Raw genomic sequence first — 2467 nt, 5'->3', positions numbered from 1 at the left:
CGTCAGTCCCCTGCGGTCGCTTCCCGCCTGCGAGAGCCGCGGGGCCCGGAGGCCGGAGCACCGCCCGCGCTGCTACGCACCTAGTAACCAGCGGGTCCCACATGGCCGCGGCCGGAGAGCCCGCGCGGGCACCGCCGAAGCCGCCAGGGAGCCGCTTCCTGGGGGCAGGGCTTGGTGGGATGTGCGGAAGCCGGAAAGCTGCGGCCCTGGGCAGGGGCCGCGCGGTGCGGCGGCCGCTTGGGGCCCCCCTGTTCCCGGTGACTGTGCTCCCGGGCCGTGACGAGCAGGGGTGGGGGCGCGGGACCCCAGTTCCCCGACTGTGTGCAGCCGCAGACCTATTCTAAGTTTCCACGTAGTTGCTAGTGCCCGAAAACTGTCACGTGCACGTCGCGGCTGGGTGGGAGGGGGTGTTTGTCACCGTGTTCGAAAGAGGCGTTTCGATGGCTCCTTTCCGCATGTGAGTGCTCCAATGGGTTGGCTCTCGGCCGCCTTTGAAAGAGCTTGAGTAGGTTCACACACCACCACCACCACCACCACACCACACCACACTACACACCCTCTGGCGTATTGCGGTCACTGCTGAATTCAGCTTTGAATTCTGCTTTTGTTAGCAGGGGTCCTCCATGGTTGTCAAGGAAATGATGAAAATGATCAGTTAATGGCCTTGTCCCACCTCTTCTTTTTCCCTCCAACACAAAAACTAGAACAAGTTGTGGGTCACCACACGTTGACTCCCAGGTTGCCCCCCCTCAATTCAGTCACTGCGAGTACTTACTGTGTACTAGGTGCTTCTTTCTGAGGCGCCTCGGGATTCGGGTGGGGAGTGGACGGTGAAGCCTTGGACTTGTTGACCTTTCCGGCCATGTTCATGGCGCTCACCCTGGAGCGAACTCTCACCTCAAGCGGCAACTAGCAAGGATCTTTTTGGAAAGTCAGTGATAGCGTTGGGAGATGGTTAGGTTCGCCCCAGCGCATCTTTCACGCACCACTCACCTTGGATCCCCAATTTCTCTGACACCGGGATTGCTTTTCCAAACGCCAGCCAGGGCCCATCACAGAGCCAGGTCCTCTGCGAGCCAGGTCCTCTGCTTTGCACAAAGCTTTGGCTTATGCTGCCTGGTGGTTCCGCTTGCTTGCGGGGACCACCGCACCAGGTTGGGGTGGGGGAGGCCGGTCAAGACACCACAGTGCATTAGCGAAAGGAACCCGGACAGTTTCCACACCAGCAGATAGGATTTGGTGACACATGGACACGAGTCATGCACAACAGCCTGTGTACTTCTCTCCTCAACGTGTAGCTTATCATAAATAATGGTCCTCTTGCTTCTGGAGTCTCACCTCCTAGTTCTTTGTGTTAATACCCCAAATATCTCAATGCATCACTTCCATTTCAAAAGCCTTTGATGGCACCCCCTTTGTTTATCAGAGAACAGATTGGGTAGCTGGGCATCTGAGAGTCTTCACAATGCCACCCTATCCTTGGGGATTAAAACATGGGAACCGCTCAAGTCTCCAAGTAGTTGGAGCTATTTGTTATTTACCGGTAAAGAGGTTCAAAAATGTGTCAAGATATGCCTCTTTTGTATCTTGATTATTTTGAATTAAAGTGTAAGAAGGACACTCTGGCCCTCTGTTGTCCTCCTTAAAGTAGAAGCTAAATCTCTCCTGTGAGAATTATGTTCCTTCTGGTGGTAGAGGACACCCCCACAAGTGGGAGTGATGAGTCATGGAGCAGGTTTGCAAGGCAAGAAGCTGCTGTCCAGTGAACAGCCCTCTTGCTGTTTATTTAGCAGTATTGAACAAGCATGATTGATTATGTGACAACCACAGAAGAAACAGGGTCCAAGGAAAACAAAGGATAAGCAACTTTATGGGAGCAGTATCCAGGGGAGATAATGGGTAAACCTTAATGGGAAACATGAGGGGACATGTCAGCCATATAGGCAGGGAGTAGTCCCTCTGCAGGTGCTTTGTGTACTTCCCAGCTACTCCCAAACTGTCTCGCACCCTGACCACAGTCAGTCAGGGGCCTTCTAGGCCTTGGCAGTTGTCTAGGCCTCTCCGCTGCCTGTGATGTGGGTCATTGTTTCAAGGCAGTCATGCAGGAATGCCTTATCCAATTCTTTCAAACATACAAAGTGCACAGAGAGGCGATGCCCACACAGCTGCAGAGGCCCCAGGTGCAAGAGAGGCCACATTCCCTATACCAGAGGGTAAAAAGCAGCTTTATCACCAAAGATACAGATATCTGTATAAAGACATTTTGTTAGAGTAACCTCGTTATCTTCCTAGCTATACTTCTCCATTTGTTATCCATAGCCCAAAACCCTATACTTGCCAATACTTCACAGATTTAAGGCATAAAACCTTCCTTTCTTTGTTTTTCTTGGAAATCCTACTATTCAAATATTGAACTTGCAAGATTGGTCTCTGTTCTAGTTTTTTTTTTTTTTTTAAGATTTATTTA

The 2467-nt window shown here is 51.8% G+C and overlaps 1 protein-coding gene across 1 annotated transcript in view; it reads right to left on the bottom strand.

Moving 5' to 3' along the window:
- TRANK1 (tetratricopeptide repeat and ankyrin repeat containing 1) overlaps window positions 1–870 on the bottom strand; it is a 79408-nt gene extending 78538 nt beyond the window's left edge. The window contains exon 1 of the mRNA XM_004676637.2: window positions 776–870. Coding sequence (XP_004676694.1) covers window positions 776–870 — 95 coding nt within the window. The remainder of the gene's footprint in view (window positions 1–775) is intronic.
- Window positions 871–2467: the final 1597 nt, after the last annotated feature.

Source organism: Condylura cristata, unplaced genomic scaffold (genome assembly GCF_000260355.1).
Source record: "Condylura cristata isolate star-nosed mole 26May11 unplaced genomic scaffold, ConCri1.0 scaffold00004, whole genome shotgun sequence".
NCBI lineage: Eukaryota > Metazoa > Chordata > Mammalia > Eulipotyphla > Talpidae > Condylura > Condylura cristata.
Note: the sequence above shows the minus strand (reverse complement) of the source record. Positions and strands in the feature narration are given on the sequence as shown.